Source organism: Scyliorhinus canicula, chromosome 16, assembly GCF_902713615.1.
Source record: "Scyliorhinus canicula chromosome 16, sScyCan1.1, whole genome shotgun sequence".
NCBI classification, from domain to species: domain Eukaryota; kingdom Metazoa; phylum Chordata; class Chondrichthyes; order Carcharhiniformes; family Scyliorhinidae; genus Scyliorhinus; species Scyliorhinus canicula.
Genome location: NC_052161.1, coordinates 140,662,427 through 140,680,140, shown reverse-complemented (window position 1 = coordinate 140,680,140; position 17,714 = coordinate 140,662,427). Strand labels below are relative to the sequence as shown.

The window sequence follows — 17,714 nt, the reverse complement described above, 5'->3', positions numbered from 1 at the left end:
TTTAAGTGATGATCTTTGATTTTAAATAGTGGAAAACAGTTTGTTGATTAAAAAGGTGAACTCTGCCAACTTTCCAGTGTTTCGAAATGCTTGTTATGAACTGATATCATGCGTTTCCCATTGTGGGTTGCATGTTACAATTCTGGACATGTAGACAAGGAGGTCTGTAGCCACAGAAAAAAAATCCGATGACAGCGGTGTGTTTATGATTCGAGACAAGAACGTTTGTTACTGTCAGACTGTATCCAGCAATCTGGAAATGAATATATGCTCCATTTAATCATCATCAGACATCTGTAGTAAAGGTCTCCTGAAATATAGTCATACAGCCAAGCTCATTTTATAAAGATATGTCTTTGACACAGTGGAAGACTAACTATAGAACAGTACAGAACAGAACAGGCCCTTCGGCCCTCAATGTTGTGCCAAGCCATGATCACCCTACTCAAACCCACGTAGCCACCCTATACCCGTAACCCAACAACCCCCCCCCCTAACCTTACTTTTTTTTATTAGGACACTACGGGCAATTTAGCATGGCCAATCCACCTAACCCGCACATCTTTGGACTGTGGGAGGAAACCGGAGCACCCGGAGGAAACCCACGCACACAGGGGGAGGACGTGCAGACTCCACACAGACAGTGACCCAAGCCGGGAATCGAACCTGGGACCCTGGAGCTGTGAAGCATTTATGCTAACCACCATGCTACCCTGCTGCCCATGTATAATCTAGCTATATAACTAGCTATATAATATAACTATAATCTAGCTTGTTCACAAGTGTGGCAAAATAGCAAGGAGGTACATTTCAGCGAACAAAACAATGATGCACAGCAAAATCTAATCACCGGGTGAGTTCCTGGCCGGGGGAGGGGGATCGTGCCTTCTTTATCAAGAGAATCTTTTTGGATTTGAAGCTGTGGACATCTACTGTCTCCAAGACATTCCCAGTGCTAGATACTTTGATGTGACTTCAAGAACGTTGCAGCATGCAGATTCCTCAAGAGGGTTGGAAGAGAAACCTGCCACAGATGAGAATCCTTACAGTGGAACCACTGTTTACTCTGGTCACTGTGCATCTCTACAAAGCCAATGTTGCTGTAAATGTTGTGCTCACCTTCCTCGCCAGATAAGTCAACAAGGTTGCGAATTGCACTGCGGTCAAGGACACCGTTGGAATTTGAACCGACAAACAGCAGGTCACAGAGGAACTCTCCCTCCGTGTACCCAAACAGGCAACGGAATGTGGCGACTAGGGGATTTTCACAGTAACTTCATTGCAGTGTTAATGTAAGCCTACTTGTGACGATAATAAAGATTATTATTATTATATGTGCTGTGTGCTTCACTTATTATAGCGTCTTGGAGCTGGGCTGTAAGTTAGTGGTACAAGGACTAGGGGGACACAGATTTAAGATTTTGAGCAAGAGATTTAGGGTGCGAGGGTAGAAGAAACATTTTTATGCAGCGAGTAGCAATGGGTTGGATTTTGCTGCCCATGAAGGTGGTGGAAGTGGAAACAATGAACTCAAAAGAAAATTGGATGAGCATCCTTGTGGATATTGTGTGGAATGGGACTGATTTGCTGCTTCAGGGAGAGCTGGTACTCGTTCTATGCCACCAGGCTTTAGAAAGCTACTAAGCAGAGCCACCAGGCCGCCCTGATAATCCTTTATCAAAAAATTATGCGTCACACTAAACCGGTCATTTTCCGAAGCATAACTCCAACCTTTTTACAGATTAATCCCAATACTCGTTAAACTATTTAATACTCATTTGGAATCCTTTCAACTTCATTTCACAGTATAAACCTCTCATCTGTCTTTCTGATGGAGTTGACTTTGCAGCATATCTCAAAACTAGAACTCCGAAATCCTGTCCCTCCCTCCTTCACACGGAATCCACTTTTTAAAAAATATATATTTTTATTCGGGTATTTGCAATTTTTATAATAATAACAATGGCACAATAAACATTTCCACCCCCATCACAATCTTCACACACTCCAACCATAAAACAACAGTCTGTCCCTCCCCCCTTTTTGGAATTCTGCTTCTGCTGACATTTAAATTTTCCCCGAGAAAGTCGACGAACGGCTGCCACCTCCGGGTGAACCCTAGCATTGACCTTCTTAAGGCAAACTTTATTTTCTCGAGACTAAGAAACCAAGTCATGTCACTAACCCAGGTCTCTATACTCGGGGGCTTCGAGTCCCTCCACATTAATAAGATTTGTCTCCGGGTTACCAGGGAGGCAAAGGCCAAAACGTCAGCCTCATTCACCCGCTGATCTCCCGGCTTTTCTGACACTCCAATGATCGCAACCTCCGGGCTCGGCACCACCCGTGTTTTGAGTACCGTGGACATCACCTTAGCGAAACCCTGCCAAAACCCTCCAAGCTCTGGGCATGCCCAAAACATGTGGACATGATTTGCTGGACTTCCCGCACTCCTGTCCTCTACCCCGAAAAACGTACTCATCCGGGCCACCCTCGTGTGTGCCCGGGGGACTACCATTTATTCCCTGGGGACTACCTTTTATTTCCTTTTCTTCCCATGTACTTAATGATCTGTTGAGCTGCTGGCAGAAAAACACTTTTCACTGTATCTCGGTTCACGTGACAATAAACAAATCCAATCCCATCCAATCCTTGAATTGTATCAGGCCAAGCCTGGCACGTGATGAGGATGTGTTAATCCTGCTTGGGGCACCCTCCCACAGACCGGCCTCTATCTCTTCCCCCAGCTTGTCTTCCCACTTGCCCTTTAGCTTCTCCACCGGAGTTTCCTCTGATTCCACAAGTTCTTGATAGATGTCTGATGCCTTCCCCTCTCCCACCCATGTCCTGGAGACTAGGCTGTCCTGTATCCCCCATGGCGGCAGCAGCAGGAAGGCCCGAACCTGCCTTCTCAAAAAGTCTTGTACCTGCAGATACCTAAACCCATTCCCTGCTGGCGATTCAAATTTATCCTCCAAGGCTTTCAAGCTGGGGAAGCTCCCGTCTATAAATAGGTCCCCCATCCTCCTAATTCCTGCCCTCTCCGGAACCCACCATCCAGCCTACCCGGTACAAACCGATAATTATTATAAATCGGGGTCCAAACCGATGCTCCCTCCACTCTCTTATATCTCCTCCATTGCCCCCCAGATTCTCAGAGCCGTCACCACCACCGGATTTGTCGAGTATTGGGCCGGCGAGAACAGGAGAGGGGCCATTATCAATGCTCCCAAACTTGTGTCTTTGCATGACGCCACCTCCATTCGCTCCTACACCGATCCCACCCTCACTACCCACTTCCTAATCATGGCTAGATTTGCCCCCCAGTTGTAATTACAAAAGTCCGGCAGCGCCAACCCACCCTCCCCCCGACTGCGCTCCAGCAACACTTTCTTCACTCGCGGGTTTTACTCACCCACACAAAGCCCGAAATAACCTGATTCACCCGTTTAAAAAAAGGCCTTTGGTATGAAGATGGGGCGGCACTGAAAGACAAACAGAAATCTGGGGAGGCCCGTCATTTTTCACGGTCTGTACCCTCCCCGCCAGTGATAGCGGGAGCATGTACCATCTCTTAAAGTCCTCTTTCATTTGTTCTACGAGCCGGGATAGGATTAACGTGTGCAGTGCCTCCCATTCCAGAGCCACATGGATTCCCAAATATCGAAAGCTCTTTCCCACCATTCTAAGCGGCAGCTCTCCCAGTCTCTTCTCCTGACGTCTCACCTGGATCACGAACATTTTGCTTTTCCCCATGTTCAATTTATACCCTGAAAAATTACCAAATACCCCTAAGATCTGCATACCTTCCCCCATCCCCTCTAACGGGTCTGAGTTATACCCCCCCCCCCCCCCCCGAACCAGCCCTTTCCAGTACCTAGAGGCTCTTAATGCCATGGCCAGTGGCTCTATGGCCAGAGCAAACAGTACATAGAACATACAGTGCAGAAGGAGACCGTTCGGCCCATCAAGTATGCACCGACCCACTTAAGCCTTCACTTCCACCCTATCCCCGTAACCCAATAACCCCTCCTAACCTTTTTGGTCACTACGGGCAATTTATCATGGCCAATCCACCTAACCTGCACGTCTTTGGACTGTGGGAGGAAACCGGAGCACCGGAGGAAACCCACGCAGACATGGGGAGAACATGCAGACTCCGCACAGATAGTGACCCAGCGGGGAATCGAACCTGGGACCCTGGCGCTGTGAAGCCAGTCCTATCCACTTGTGCTACCATGCTGTGGGGAGAGGGGACACCCTTGCCTCATCCCTCGGTGTAGTTTTAAATAACCCGCCCTCAACCGGTTCATACGCACACTACTGAATCCACTTTTAATTAGGAAAAATTGCTGATGCTTCACCATATCATCCAATTTGCACAAAGTACTTATCCAAATCCCTCTTGAATTTGTTGGCGCACACAACCTCCACAAGTGGTTCATTCCATGCATTCATTTAAATTCACATACATCTTTTAATTAAATCTAAATGATAATTTTACCTTTCCTCAAAGTTTAAATCTGTGCCCTTTGTTAATTTCCGATTATGATTGATTTAGGGAAATGCTCCATCCATGTTTTGAACATTGTTTCAGTGGGAGGATTTTTTTTCTGGAAATCTCTGGCATTAAAGTAGGAAACCTTAACAAATGGGTAAATCTGTAAAGGTCTTTTGAAAGGTCTCCCAGCTATTTAACTCTTTGTGTGTTGGTAAGTATTGTGGTTGTAAGTAAAATCCTTATTCCTTTCATTTATTCATTATTTGATACTTTATTTGCAATCAGTTACGGTAAAGTGTGAAAATGGCAGGAGATCCCAGACCCGGGTTATGCTCCTCGTGCTCAACGTGGGAGTTCAGGGACGCGGCCGATGCCCCGACTCCTTCATGTACGGGAAGTGTGTCCAGCTGCAGCTACTGTTAGACCGCATAACGGCTCTGAAACTGCGGATGGACTCACTTTGGAGCATCCGCGATGCTGAGGAGGTCGTGGATAGCAGTGAGTTGGTCACACTGCAGATTAGGATTGGTGAGGGAGACAGGGAATGGGTGACCAAAAGGCAGAGAAAGAGCAGGAAGGCAGTGCAGGTGTCCCCTGCGGTCATCTCCCTCCAAAACAGGTATACTGTTTTGGATACTGTTGGGGGAGATGACTCACCAGGGGAAGACAGTAGTAGCCAGGCTCTTGGCATCGTGGCTGGCTCTGCTGCACAGAAAGGCGGGAAAAAGACTGGCAGGGCTATAGTCATAGGGATTCAATCGTAAGGGGAGTAGACAGGCGTTTCTATGGTCGAAAATTAGACTCCCGAATGGAATGTTGCCTCCCGGGTGCACGGGTCAGGGACGTCTCAGATCGGCTGCAGGACATACTGAAGGGGGAGGGTGAACAGTCAGTTGTCGTGGTGCATATAGGCACCAACGATATAGGTAAAAATAACAGGATTAGGTCCTACAATCACAATTTAGGGAGTTAGGAGATAAGTTAAAAAGTAGGACCTCAAAAGGTAGTAATCTCAGGATTGCTACCAGTGCCACGGGACAGTCAGAGTAGAAAATCAAGAATAGTCAGAATGAATACGTGGCTTGAGAGATGGTGCAGGAGAGAGGGGTTCAGATTTTTGGGACATTGGAACCGGGTCTGGGGGCGGTGGGACCATTACAAATCGGATGATCTACACCTGGGCAAGACTGGAACCAATGTCCTCAGGGGTGCTTTTGCTAACACTGTTGGGGAGGTTTTAAACTAATGTGGCAGGGGGATGCGAACCAGATTAGGAAGTTAGAGGTCAGTAAAGAGGCAGCAACTAAAGTCAGTAAGGTACTAGATAATAAACTCAATGTGACTAAGGGGAAGAGTAGACAGGGAAGAGATGATGATCACAAAGGGACAGGTGGTCTGAGGTGCATTTCTTTTAATGCGAGAAGTGTAGGTAAGGCAGATGAACTTAGGGCTTGGATTAGTACCTGGGAATATGATATTATTGGTATTACTGAGACTTGGTTGAGGGGTGGGCAAGACTGGCAACTAAATATCCCGGGGTATAGATGCTTCAGGAGGGATAGAGAGGGAGGTAGAAGGGGTGGAGGAGTTGCATTACTGGTCAGAGATGATATCACAGCTGTGATTAAGGAGGGCACGATGGAGGATTCGAGCACTGAGGCAATATGGATAGAGCTAGGAAATAGGAAGAGTGCAGTAACATTGTTGGGTCTTTACTATAGGCCTCCCAAAAGCGAGCGTGAAGTTGAGATACAAATATGTAGACAGATTATAGAACTGTAAGAACTGTAATAGTTGGAGGCAACTATAAGGTTAATGGGGGTTGTTGGGTTACTGGTATAGGGTGGATATGTGGGCTTGAGTGGGGTGATCATTGCTCGGCACAACATCGAGGGCCGAAGGGCCTGTTCTGTGCTGTACTGTTCTAATTCTAAAACTATGTAGGAGCAATAGGGTGGTTGTGATGGGAGATTTTAACTTCCCCAACATTGAATGGGACTCATGTAGTGTTGGAGGCGTAGATGGAGCAGAATTTGTAAGGAACATCCAGGAGAGTTTTTTTAAGAGTAGTATGTAAATAGTCCAACTCGGGAAGGGGCCGTACTCGACCTGGTATTGGGGAATGATCCCGGCCAGGTGGTTGACGTTTCAATCGGTGATTACTTTGGGAATAGCGATCACAATTCCGTAAGTTTTAGAATATTCATGGACAAAGACGAGAGTGGTCCTAAAGGGAGAGTGCTGAATAGGGGAAAGGCCAACTATAACATAATTCGGCAGGAGGTCGGGAATGTGGATTGGGAGCAGCTGTTTAAGGGTAAATCCACATTTGAAATGTGGGAGTCTTTTAAGGAAAGGTTGATTAGTGTGCAGGACAGACATGTTCCTGTGAAAATGAGAGATAGAAATTGCAAGATTAGGGAACCATGGATGACGGGTGGAATTGTAAGACTAGCCAAGATGAAAAAGGAAGCATACATAAGATCGAGGCGACTCAAAACTGATGAAGCTTTGGAGGAATATCGGGAAAGTAGGACAAATCTCAAACGCGCAATAAAATGGGCTAAAAGGGGTCATGAAATATCTTTGGCTAACAGGGTTAAGAAACATCCCAAAGCCTTTTATTCATATATAAGGAGCAAGAGGGTAACTAGAGAAAGGATTGGCCCACTCAAAGACAAAAGAGGGAATTTATGCGTGGAGTCAGAGGAAATGAGTGAGATTCGTAATGAGTACTTTGCATCGGTATTCACCAAGGAGAGGGACATGACGGATGTTGAGGCTAGGGATGGATGTTTAAATACCCTAGGTCATGTCGGCATAAAAAAGGGGCAGGTTTTGGGTATTCTAAAAGGCATTAAGGTGGACAAGTCCCCAGGACCGGATGGGATCTATCCCAGGTTGCTGAGGGAAGCGAGGAACAAAATAGCTGGGGCCTTAACAGATATCTTTGCAGCATACTTGAGCACGGGTGAGGTCGGACTGGAGAATTGCTAATGTTGTCCCTTTGTTTAAGAAGGGTAGCAGGGATAATCCAGGGAATTATAGACCTGTGAGCTTGGCGTCAGTGGTAGGCAAACTGTTGGAGAAGATACTGAGGGATAGGATCTATTCACATTTGGAAGAAAATAGACTTATCAGTGATAGGCAGCATGGTTTTGTGCAGGGAAGGTCATGTCTTACAAACCTAATAGAATTCTTTGAGGAAGTGACAAAGTTAATTGATGAGGGAAGGTGCTGTAGATGTCATATACATGGACTTCAGTAAGGCGTTTGATAAAGTTTCCCATGGCAGGTTGATGGAAAAAGTGAAGTCGTATGGGGTTCAGGGTGTACTAGCTGGATGGATAAAGAACTGGCTGGGCAACAGGAGACAGAAAGTAGTGGTGGAAGGGAGTGTCTCAAAATAGAGAAAGGTGACTAATGTTCCACAGGGATCCGTGCTCGGACCACTGTTGTTTGTGATATACATAAATGTTCTGGATGAAGGTATAAGTGGTCTGATGAGCAAGTTTTCAGATGATACTAAGATTGGTGGAGTTGCGAGGAGGACTGTCAGAGAATACAGCAAAATATACAAAGATTGGAGAGTTGGGCAGAGAAATGGCAGCTGGAGTTCAATCCAGGCAAATGCAAGGTGATGCATTTTGGAAGATCTAACTCAAGAGCAGACTATATGGTCAATGGAAGAGTCATAGATAGAATAGAACAGTACAGCACAGAACAGGCCCTTCGGCCCTCGATGTTGTGCCGAGCAATGATCACCCTACTTAAACCCACGTAACCCGTATACCCGTAACCCAACAATCCCCCCATTAACCTTACACTACGGGCAATTTAGCATGGCCAATCCATCTAACCCGCACATCTTTGGACTGTGGGAGGAAACCGGAGCACCCGGAGGAAACCCACGCACACACGGGGAGGACGTGCGGACTCCACACAGACAGCGACCCAGCCGGGAATCGAACCTGGGACCCTGGAGCTGTGAAGCATTGATGCTAACCACCATGCTACCGTGAGTCCTGGGGAAAATTGATGTACAGAGAGATCTGGGAGTTCAGGTCCATTGTACCCTGAAGGTGGCAAAGCAGGTCGATAGAGTGGTCAAGAAGGCATACAGCATGCTTGCCTTCATTGGACGGGGTATTGAGTACAAGAGTCGGCAGGTCATGTTAAAGCTGTATAGGACTTTGGTTAGGCCACATTTGGAATACTGCGTGCAGTTCTGGTCGCCACATTACCCGAAAGATGTGGATGCTTTAGAGAGGGTGCAGAGGAGGTTCACCAGGATGCTGCCTGGTATGGAGGGTGCTAGCTATGAAGAAAGGTCGAGTAGATTAGGATTGTTTTCGCTGGAAAGACGGAGGTTGAGGGGGGACCTGATTGAGGTCTACAAAATTATGAGAGGTATGGACAGGGTGGATAGCAACAAGCTTTTTCCAAGAGTGGGGGTGTCAATTACAAGGGGTCAAGATTTCAAGGTGAGAGGGGGAAAGTTTAAGGGAGATGTGCGTGGAAAGTTTTTTTACGCAGAGGGTGGTGGGTGCCTGGAACGCTTTGCCAGCGAAGGTGGTAGAGGCGGGTACGATAGCATCATTTAAGATGCATCTGGACAGATATATGAACGGGCGAGGAACAGAGAGAAGTAGATCCTTGGAAAACAGGCAACAGGTTTAGATAAAGGATCTGGATCGGCGCAGGCTGGGAGGGCCGAAGGGCCTGTTCCTGTGCTGTAATTTTCTTTGTTCTTTGATTTGACTGAATGGAACTATATGACATTACCATAAAGTGCAGTATCAGCCACACTTGGTGGGTAGCACCCTCACCTTAGTCAGAAGGCTGTAAAGTTCAGGATCCATTCTGGGGACTTGAACACAAAAGTGTAACATTCTAATGCTGTGTTGCACGTCCTGAGACGATGTCTTATGTGACGAGAGGTCTGCTCTCTCAGCTGGATATAAAAGATCCCATGGTACTTCCAATTATGGAAAGTTACTATGCACAAAGTTAACTACTGCATTTCCTACAACACAACTCCAAGAAGTACTTTGGGACATCTTGAGGCTGTGAAAGGTACCACAGAAACTCAAATCACCTTTAGAAAGATCTTGCAACAATCGTTTGCCAAGTTGGTTAAATCTTTTCCCTTGCTGCCTCAAAGATCGGCAATTTGTCCTGAAATATAAAAATTTTAAAAGATACTTCACATGGCTACTCATGGAGTAGGGTGTGACTGTAAGGATCAAAGTATCCAGTCAATTTCCATTTTCAGAGGTAGCACGGTGGCGCAGTAGTTAACATTGCTGCCTCACGGTGCTGAGGTCCCAGGTTCGATCCCGGCTCTGGGTCACTGCCCGTGTAGAGTTTATACATTCTCCTCCTGTTTGCATGGGTTTTGCCCCTACAATCCAAAGATGTGCAGGGAAGGTGAACAGGCCACCCTAAATTGTCCCTTAATTTGAAAAAAAAAATTGGGTACTCTATTTATAAAAAAATAAAATTTCCATCTTCAGAAATACTAATTGTCCCAGAAACCTGGACAGTATAACCCAGTTAAGAAGATTACATTCATTTGCTTCTGCGGCAAACCAAATAGTTGTTTTCTGATCTGTTTTCCAAAGCATTTTGCTTATTACATCAGTGTTGTCTTCTTGTTCTTCAGGACTGCAAGCTACTTCAAGGTTAATGTTAGAGTCAATATTCCACTCAAGACAGCCGCTCCTCCTACTCTTGCAATCTTGGTTCTATTTTAGATCTGTTTTGAACACCATTTACACATTGGTTAATGCAGTTTTTCTTAAGGACAGCACATTGGGTCAGAATAAAATGGCAGCACAAAGACACATCTTCAGGTGAACTTCAGCCCACAAACGAAGATATCCCATCATCATTGGCACGGCCTTGTTTTATTTTGCTTCTCTGTTGCTTTGATCAACATTCGAACTATATAGGTGGCTTCATCAAAGGAGTATGTATATTCCTCAGATCAAAACCATTTTCTGTGAATTTATATGACATCTCTTTTACTTGTCATTAACCTGCGCATCCTACCTTTTCTCTTTCTCACTCCCTTGCTTTGCTTTTTTTCCCTCCCATCTTAATTTTTTTTTAAACATTCTCAATTGCACTTAATTTTCTCTTCAGCATCTTTACTCTCTTTGCTCTTTCCCTCCTGCAATTCCATCCTAGTCTCATTTTGCATTCTTAAAGATGTTTGATATCGTTCTTGTACCATTGGTTCTCAATGCATAGATCTTGTAGTCATGATGCCGGCATTGGACTGGGGTGAGCACAGTAAGAAGTCCTACAACACCTGGTTAAAGTCCAACAGGTTTGTTTCGAATCACTAGCTTTTGGAGTGCAGCTCCTTTCTCAGGTGAATCCAGGTGATTCATATTTTGTGTCCATCAATGTGAGGAATGCTCTTCACCACCTCAGGCAAACAAACCAAAACGTTTCACTTCTCTTCATGGCATCTCTTGAATGTACAGAGTTTACAATAAACTTACTCCAATTCCTGTACCAGCCTCCCCGGACAGGCGCCAGAATGTGGCGACTAGGGGCTTTTCACAGTAACTTCCTTGAAGCCTACTCGTGACAATAAGCGATTTTCATTTCATTTCAATTCTAATTCAAATTCATCAAATTGCTAGGTTTAGATTATCTTTGTTGATCAATTAAAACTTTTGTTTATGGGTTTGTGCTACACTCAAACTGTATTACACACCAATAGGGCAGCACGGTGGCACAGTGGTTAGCACTGCTGTCTCATGGCTCCAAGGACCCGGGTTCAATCCCAACCCTGGGTCACTGTCCGTGAGGAGTTTGCACATTCTCCCTGTCTCTGCGGACCTCACCCCCACAACCCAACAATGTGCAGGGTAGGTGGATTGGCCATGCTAAATTGCTCCTAATTGGATTAAAAAGAATTAGATACTTCAAAAAAAATTTTTTAAATTGGCACTATTCCACTGTCTCTCCTTATATATCCGTGAAAATGTTTTGACACCACTAACGTGCTTAATTTCCTGTATTTCTGTTGTTGATGGTCATTTACACAGGCGGTGATCGAGTACAGCCTGGGTTTGAAGCATGGCAAACTATGTAATTTTAACAAGAGATAAGGCTAAGTAATTCTCTGTTCATTAAAAACAAACATTTATTAATTAATCACTTAAATAGAGCTGACTGTAATGAAGGCGATGTCATAGCTTATGTTTACAAACTCTGAAGACTTGCCTTTTCATACTTTCACAAATACAAAATTTGTGCAATCCCTTTCATCAGCAATTTGACAGGCCATCTCATTACATAGAGCCGGTCAATACTTTATCTCTCACATCCTGCAATAAATGTACTTCCATAAAGCTGCAATTCTCGGATGTATGAACTGAAAGGTGATTGGAGAAAAGAGGGGACACGAAAGATGGAGAGCTGAATATTATGTCACAGAGACGCTGACATCCAAACAATTGAAGAACTGTTAACTTACCAATCTGTGCATTGTCATAGAGAAGCAGGTCATAAGCTCCTTGATACCCCGTTCGATAGTTTGTCCTGGTACCACAGTCCCACTGGACCACCACAGTTTTATCTGGTGTTGTAGTGCTGCCTTGGCGACCAATCTCAACCACAGTACCGACGTGTCCTTCCCCATCATCCTGGTTCCCCCATTTCCAGTCCACGCCACGCACAATACGCATTCCCACTTCCATGGTTGTAAGTCGGTGACTAGTGCTTTTTCAGTCCGTCAAAAAAAATAAATGCAATGCCGTCTATTGCAATGACAAAAGATGCCTCAAAGAAAGCCCAGGCTCCTAGGACACCTGAGAAAGGAAAAAAAAACACAGCTGTCAATTAAATATTCTTCAAACAAGAATAAATATATTGCGTTCTAGACGTATATTCGCTAAGCTGCAAACTGTAAATCATGACAATTTACATAGTCTCTATTGAACCGCATAGGATTTAAATATATGTTTGCATAAATACTAAATTTTTACAGAAAATACAATATTAGAAAGTGTTTTTCATCATTCCTCAAAGCTTGACAGATCCAAGAATCCTCTGTAAATTGGAAGGGAATAATGAAGTAATGCTTCACAAACACTATTTCAATCATTGCTGTAGGACCATAAAGAGTAAACTACCTGCTTTAACCTACATGTTGGTTTTTTAAATTAAACGGTCAAGCCAGTTCAAAGGAGCCCTTTGGATATGACTGTGGTAAGTTAGTGGTACTTACCCTTTAATTATTTAACACAAAACTGCAAATGTTAGAACGCTGTGTTATAAAGTGGAACCACCATTATTCACCAAAATGGAGGGATCCTTGCTTGATGACCAGTGGGAATTGAGATCAAAGGTTGCCCACTGATTTTCTTATACATTTAATGCAGTAACACTCTGGACAAAGTAATAAAAGTAGAAAGGTAATATATTGTTGTTTTATTTACCCAAAAAGGTCTGTGTAATACCAAAAAAACTATAATTAAGGCAATGTTGTCACTCAACTTTGGTGCTGTGAAGATGCAGGCAGCTAACAGCAGGACATGCAACAGACATTCTATTATTGTCAATTCGGGGCAAAGGTCTTTGCAACTTCAACAATTTAACTCTCAGCAGCTATGGGGCAAATTGGAAGTAGCCATCACTCACACAGCAAGCTTCTAATCTCAGAAGAGATATCCAGAGAACTTCCTCACTGGGAAGAATGGGAATGCATTCACTCCTTGTAAATCAGGACTATTCCCAGCAGTCAGTTACAGGACAATATTGACGGAGATATGGAAACAGTTTGTCTGCCATCTTCGCAACAAAGAAATTTGGATTTACGCAGCGATTTTCACGTCCACCCGCTGTCTCAAAGCACTTCACAGCCAAAGAATGACTGTTGAAGTATAGTCACTTTTGTAGTGCAGGAAACACAGCAGCCAATTTGTGCACAGAAAGTGTCCATAAGCAGCAATGTGATAACGACTACAATCTGTATTCACGATGTTGAATGTGCAAGGGGACAATTTGACATTAACAAGGAAAAAAATATTACTGAACAACATATGAAAGTAAATAGCAATAACCAACTTCACGAGATACCCCAAATTAAAGCTAAACCACATCTCAATTTGCATGCAGGTCATTAGAATTTCCAAATCTATTTTTCATTTTCACTAGCACATGAAACAATTCCTGATCACATCACCATGAAAATGAGTTCCTGGAACAGCAAGAACGAGAGTGAAGTATGTTAGTTATGATGCAGAAACAAATAAGGTATTCCAACTAATGCATTAATGTAAAGCAAACATTATGAACACAATTTTGGCCATTCTGTCTTTAATACCATGGCATATGACTGACTTACCCAAAAAGTTCCAAAGATTTGCTGCCTATCCCTGCTACTCAAAACAAGACTTCAGCATATCCATTTTGAGAGTGCATAGACTGTCATAACAGCCATGGCCGATGCTCTCTACTTTTCCCACTCATTCCAGAGAGTTGAACCCATGGACAACTACTTCACGGCAAAATCTACTACGCAATGCTCACATCATAAATAAATTGCATTCTGCACAAAAATTTATAATGGAAACCATATTCCCTCAAGCATGCAAAAGAAAAATCCTGTTTGTGGAGACCAGTGCTGTACGGCGCTCGCCCGAGGTCTCCGAAGCGAAGGAGTTGAATCCCAAAGCCTCAAGTACGTCGGGAATCTGCACATTAGAGCAAGGCTTACTGCCTCGCTCTAATGTGCAGATTTTCCAACAAATGATCCAGCCCACAATGGGCGGGATTTACACGACGTCTCCCAAGATAGTGTTGGATTTCACGAGGTGTGGCGAACCTGGCAGATCCGGGGAGCGGGGTCTCCTGGCTTTCATCGGCCACATTGCGCCGTGGCAAGCTGCTTTTCAGGCGCAGCATGGCCATTGGATCGCGCCCGTAGAGTCCAAACATAATTATACACATCACTTTGCAAACATTTAATAAGCGATGTGTAGACTAGCATGTCCAAGCACAGAGCACCAATACGAGGAGGCTGGTTTGACTGACAATAACAAGACAGAAAATCCAACTGATGAATTGTCAGCAACCTAAAACATTAACTCTATTTTCCTCCCCACAAATGCTGCTTAACCTGCCGAGTATTTACATCATTTTCTGTTTATTCCAGATTTCCAGGTATGCAGTATTCTGCCTCCGACCAACAACAAATTAGGTTTTGACAATTATGTCAAATACTCAATGCTGGAGAGCTGAATCATGGACAAGTGAGGGCAGGAGTCAGGAAACAAATTCTCCCTCACACAGTGAATCCATTAACCCATAGAGGCAATTCTGACAAAACCAATACTAATCCTACCACCCGACTGAACAGAGTGCATGGATGTGGAATGACAAGAAAATGAGTGAAAAGTGTAATTATCAGTTGAAATAAACTTGCAGAACCACAGAAACAAAAAAAAATATTAAAAAGCAAGCAACTTTGGAACTAAAACATAGCCAGAATTGTGTGCCAATATTTAAATGCATTGAGGCCCTGAATCAGAGTGCAGGCAAGGAAATTCTTACATCTCGAGCAAATCAACAGAGCGGAGGCCAGTTGCTGTCTACATCATAGGTTGCTGTCATCAGGACTCCAATTATATCTCTTAACATAGCAAAACATTCCAATGAGGCAGGATTTGGCAGCTGTTTAACTACAGATGACCAACAGCAGCAAAGAATAAAAGTGGAACGTGCTGGAAAAAGCCCTGCAGGTCTGGCAGCGTCTGTGGAGAGGGAAATAGGGAAAATGCAGAGTCCAATGTGGAAGAAGTTCTGTTTTTCCTGCACTGTTTTCATTTCAGATCTGCAGCAGTTTGTTTTTATTTTCAGGTAAGATTAAAGAGATGGCTCTAGATGACAGCAGGAATGGGGCAGGGTTAAGGAGTATCAAATGAGAATTCCCGCCCACAGGCAGCATGGAGGCTGAATCGTCGGAATGAAGGGAAGTTGCAAAGCGGCCCACCACAGCAAAGTAAAAGTAAAGTCAGCCTTGAAGAAAGTCAACACTTTACACGTCATCAACAACACAGTAGATCAGAAACAGTCCAACACATGCCACACAATATTGAAAGAATAAAATTAAGTGCTAATTGGCAGAATTTATTGTCTCTGTTCACTTCCTTCCCTCATTCATAAAATCATCCACAACCAGAAAGCAAAATTGTCACTTCCCGATATTTAATTGACAAATTAGTGATAAAACACAATACTGATACTGTAGAGAGGTTCAGAAGGTTTATTTTTACCCTAAGAATGTGATTGGCGCAGAACGGCATAAACAGTAGCCAAAAGATTGAATTTCTGTGCAAGTTCAATACGTCAACTTCAATCTGGAGATACTGGCTGGAAATTATTTTGAGCAAAGTTAACAAAGATGTGATTCACTCATATCAAAATGCCCCCCAGTTACTTGAAATGTGTTTACACTTGCATTTGATACAAACAAGTGTTTTTACAATAAGCATCATTAACACTGTTTGCAAAACATACATCACTTACAATAATTTCAAGGTTTAAACAGGGAGATTAAGGTATGTTTATTTACTGCACCAAGGGCAGTTGGTGTTTGGTGTTTCGCTATTTTAAAGATTCCTGCTTTTCGCCTGCACCCTCCATGGACATTATTGACATCAATTATAAAGCAGTTATTACAAAAGCTGCAAAATCGAGTATTTTCCTGGAGATTTCAATTCTAATGTAACCATTTTGAAATCCACATGGTAACAAATCCAGTGAAGACAGTACAAATGATTTACACAGCAATTGGTGCTAGATAATGATATTTAAAAATAGTATTCAAGAGTACTTAAAATGCCGACCTTATTCAGGCAAAGTTATTTGGTAAAGATTTGGCCAGCATTTACCTTCAGGCCTTTTATTTGGGGTTTAGTTAATTACATCCCTTTGTTTGTAAGAACATTGTTAAACTGTACTAGAAAGTGGCAAACTACCAATTAGACTCACATTCTTTAAAGAAGTAACAGTTAATAATTAAATATTTGCTCAGAAACTATTTTTTAGGGCATGACACAAATACATCATTTTTTAAATGATCTGGTCACTGCCAATGCTGCAAAATTAGAGATTCTGAACATGCAGATAGACCATAAAAGCTTCCAAACTCTAGTATTCATCTGTTTGGGAATAATAATCTGTGAATAAAATGTCAGTACCTATTGCTGTGAGTTCACTGCATCATAATTAGATAGACAATGGAAGCAGATGAGCCACAGAGCAATGGAGAAACATCAGGACACTGGGATCTGGTTTGCTATAGCAGAGGGATAGCACAAAAATAATGGGCCAAACAGCAGCTCTCCTATCCCAATAACAAGTATTAAAAACTGCCGCTGTGTAAAATGTTTTGGTTCTATCAGGCATTGCTTTTGAGGTATAAAAGGAACAATTTAAATGTGCACAGTGCCTTTGACAGCAAGGTTATGGAGGATATGAGAAATTTTTTAATTAAGGTATGGCTCAGCCAGGAAGTAATGTAGGTCAGCGGGCATAGTGGAACGGGACTTGGTGCATTGTAAGGCACAGTAGCAGAGTTTTGGATGACGTCAAGTTTACAGAGAGTAGATTGTAGGAGAATAGCTAGAAGTGCATTGGAAAGAATGAAATGAAATGAAAATTGCTTATTGTCACAAGTTGGCTTCAAATGACGTTACTGTGAAAAGCCCCTAGTCGCCATGTTCCGGCGCCTATTCGGGGAGGCTGGTACGGGAATTGAACCGTGCTGCTGGCCTGCCTTGGTCGGCTTTCAAAGCCAGCGATTTAGCCCTGTGCTAAACCAGCCCCAATAGAATGAGGGTTTCAGCAGCAGACGAGCCACGGTGGGGGAAAGTCGGGTGATGCTGTACAGATGAAAATAGGCAAGTTTGAGGTTGCCAATATATAAGCGATTTTCATTTCATTTTCATTTCATATGGTTGGAGGTTCATCCCAGAGCCAAATATGACAACAATATTATGGATTGACTGGTTTGGTCATTGAATTGCCTAAGAGGGGTGGAATCGGTAGTTAGAGAACAGAGTTTGCAAAGAGGACCAAAAACAATGGTTTCAGTTTTTATAATATTCAATTGGAGAAATTTCTGCTCACCCAGTACTGGAATTCCAAAGAAAAGTCATATTTAACTCTGTTATCCTCTCCACGGTCA

The 17,714-nt window shown here is 43.5% G+C and overlaps 1 protein-coding gene across 6 annotated transcripts in view; it reads right to left on the bottom strand.

The window, feature by feature from the left end:
- mib2 (MIB E3 ubiquitin protein ligase 2) overlaps positions 1-17,714 on the bottom strand; it is a 290,271-nt gene that overhangs the window by 170,631 nt on the left and 101,926 nt on the right. For 5 of the 6 annotated variants that reach the window (XM_038773655.1, XM_038773656.1, XM_038773658.1 and 2 more), the window contains one exon: positions 11,997-12,330. In XM_038773655.1, the coding sequence (XP_038629583.1) occupies positions 11,997-12,219 (223 nt within the window). In that variant the 5' untranslated portion in view covers positions 12,220-12,330. Of the gene's footprint in view, positions 1-11,996; positions 12,331-17,714 lie in introns of those variants that run through there. The other variant, XM_038773660.1, reaches the window with a different exon arrangement.